We start from the raw sequence: 2,506 nt of genomic DNA, 5'->3' as shown, positions 1-2,506 counted from the left end.
TGTTGAAGAAATGTGGAGATATTTTATTGACTACTAAGATGATGAGGAAAATTCAATTACAAAAAATCATGACAAGAAGAAGAAGAAAAAGAAGAAGATAATGATGATTAAATTCATGAAGAAACATTAAGAATCAAAAGTTTTTGTTTCTCTTTGATTTCCCATTTTATTTAACCATATTACTTTAAAAAATATAATGGATTAATTGTTGTTTATTAAAAAAAAATAAAATAGAAAGAAATAAAAACTTTTAAAAAATAAAAGATAAAAATTGCAATCCATATTTTATTCAAACAAAGATGGGTAAAGTTTCAAAATAAAAATAGTAATCATAAAAGCATATTATTTAGAGTTCAAAAATACCCTAATTTATGAACTCAACTCTTGCACCCCAATATAAACATATAAATTTCAGACATCATATCTTAATTCAGTGTCCCAAACAGTCTTGAAGAGACGAGAAACAGATCAATTAATTGTTTGGCATGAAAAAACATTTAAAATTATGTGGTTATAACTAGAAACATCAGAATTTGTTTTCAAGGTAAATGAATCAAACTGTAATAAATTTCGTTAAGGAAGAATAAGGAGTAACATTTATATGGAATAAGTACTCAATTATTTGCAAGTTGAAACTTTATCATTAGAAAAGTTTACTTTGTATCATTTTATCTCCAAGCAAACATGTTTGTGTATTCATGAATTTATCTCTAGAGTAAAACAGAGCCCATTTTAATATGACAAAAAAATAAAAAAGAAAACATAGCTGGATACTATAATAAAATACTAATTTAATTACTATAGTACTAAGAGCAAAAGTACAAGAACCCAGATGGGGGAAAAGAATATAAAAAATCAACACAAGAAACACCATTCTCCAATCCCTCAAAAAACTGTCTTCAAACTTCAAACTTCAAACACCCAACTTTTTTAAATAAATAGATGAGAATAAATGGATTGCTTCATCGTCCTCCAACAAAAAAAGGACAAAAAAAACCCATCTTTTTATTCTTTTCTTTCCTCTTCAAAATTCTCCCAACCAAGATATTCCCATCATATATTCACTACTTAACCACCCCCACAAATTCACTCTGTTCTGATCTGTTCATATTAACCTATCAAAACATTAAAATTTTTGTTATAGCCTTGAAAAATGAGTAGTCCCAGCCAGTTGCCCGTACATCACACGAACACGCCAGAGCAGCGCCCAACCAAGCACCATCACTCAGCGCGTTACTACGCGCACCGTGTCAAGGAGAGCATCACCACGCGTGTCTCAAAGCTCATATGCGCTATTTTCTTGAGTCTATTGTTGATCATAGGCATCATAACGTTTATATTGTGGCTGAGTTTACGGCCCCACCGCCCACGATTTTTCATCCACGATTTTTCGGTTACGGGTTTGGCCCTAGATAATGGCTTCGAAAATGCGCAAATTGTCTTCAATGTCACGGCCCGAAACTCCAATCTCAACATTGGGATTTACTACGACTCTATGTCCGGTTCGGTTTATTATAAGGACCAGAAACTTGGGTCCACGCCATTGCTAGATTCTTATTACGAAGCGCCGAAGACTACTAAGGTGCTCACGGCGGCGCTGAGCGGAGAAACGTTGAACGTGGACAGGCAGCGGTGGATGGAAATAAGTAATGAGCGGTCTAAGGGAGCCGTGGCTTTCCGGTTGGAGATATCGTCGACCATCCGGTTCAAGATATCCGCGTGGGATAGTAAGCGGCACGGTATGCATGCTAATTGTGTCGTGTCGGTGGGCCCCGATGGAATGATTTTGCCTTCTTCTAAGGATATCAGATGTCCGGTTTACTTTACCTGATTTTAATGTCTTTTTTTTTTCTTTTAAGAAAACTATTTTTAATATTAGATTTGTTGGATTAACTGTTCGTGTGATTTGCTAATCGAGAATTTTAAAACGTACTTTAATTTTATCATTGTCTTAGTGTGTTTAATGAAGTTTAATTTCTTTTTTTTTTTTATTCATTGATTGCGATAAACCCTAAAGTTGGGCATTGTTGCAAATTGAATACTATCTGGTTAACCTATGTTGGTATAATTCCATGGTTTAGGAGTACTTAATTAGAGTTTTCAAATATTAAAGCTCAGAGAAACTTAAAAGGCTGTGTTGAATTTTTACTAATGAGTTGACCCAATAAATAGACAGTCAGAATACAGTTGGCAATAACAATAGATAACCAACTAACCAATCAAAAACTAATTCTAATACTCCTCTCAAGATGGAGAATGAACATCAATAATTCTCATCTTGTCTAGTAAATAAGTAAAAGAAGAGTATGGTAATGATTTGGTAAAAATATCTGCCAACTGAGCGTTAGAATGAACAGGAAGAAGCTTGATGTCACCACGAGTAAGATGTTCTCGAACAAAATGACAATCGATCTCAATATGCTTCATCCGTTCATGAAAAATTGTATTAGGTGCAATATGAACAACATATTGATTATCACAAAATATTAGAGCAGGAACCAAAGGA

General features: G+C 33.6%; 1 protein-coding gene across 1 annotated transcript; it reads left to right on the top strand.

The window, feature by feature from the left end:
* The first annotated feature begins 954 nt into the window (after positions 1-954).
* LOC150034675 (NDR1/HIN1-like protein 26) lies at positions 955-1,946 on the top strand. Its single transcript, XM_090316538.1, has one exon. The coding sequence runs from the start codon at positions 1,154-1,156 to the stop codon at positions 1,829-1,831; it is 678 nt and encodes a 225-aa protein (XP_090172664.1). The 5' UTR covers positions 955-1,153; the 3' UTR covers positions 1,832-1,946.
* Positions 1,947-2,506: the final 560 nt, after the last annotated feature.

Source organism: Benincasa hispida, chromosome 8, assembly GCF_027475165.1.
Source record: "Benincasa hispida cultivar pf3 chromosome 8, pf3_genome.v1.1, whole genome shotgun sequence".
Classification (NCBI taxonomy): domain Eukaryota; kingdom Viridiplantae; phylum Streptophyta; class Magnoliopsida; order Cucurbitales; family Cucurbitaceae; genus Benincasa; species Benincasa hispida.
This window is presented reverse-complemented; position numbering and strand designations above follow the sequence as displayed.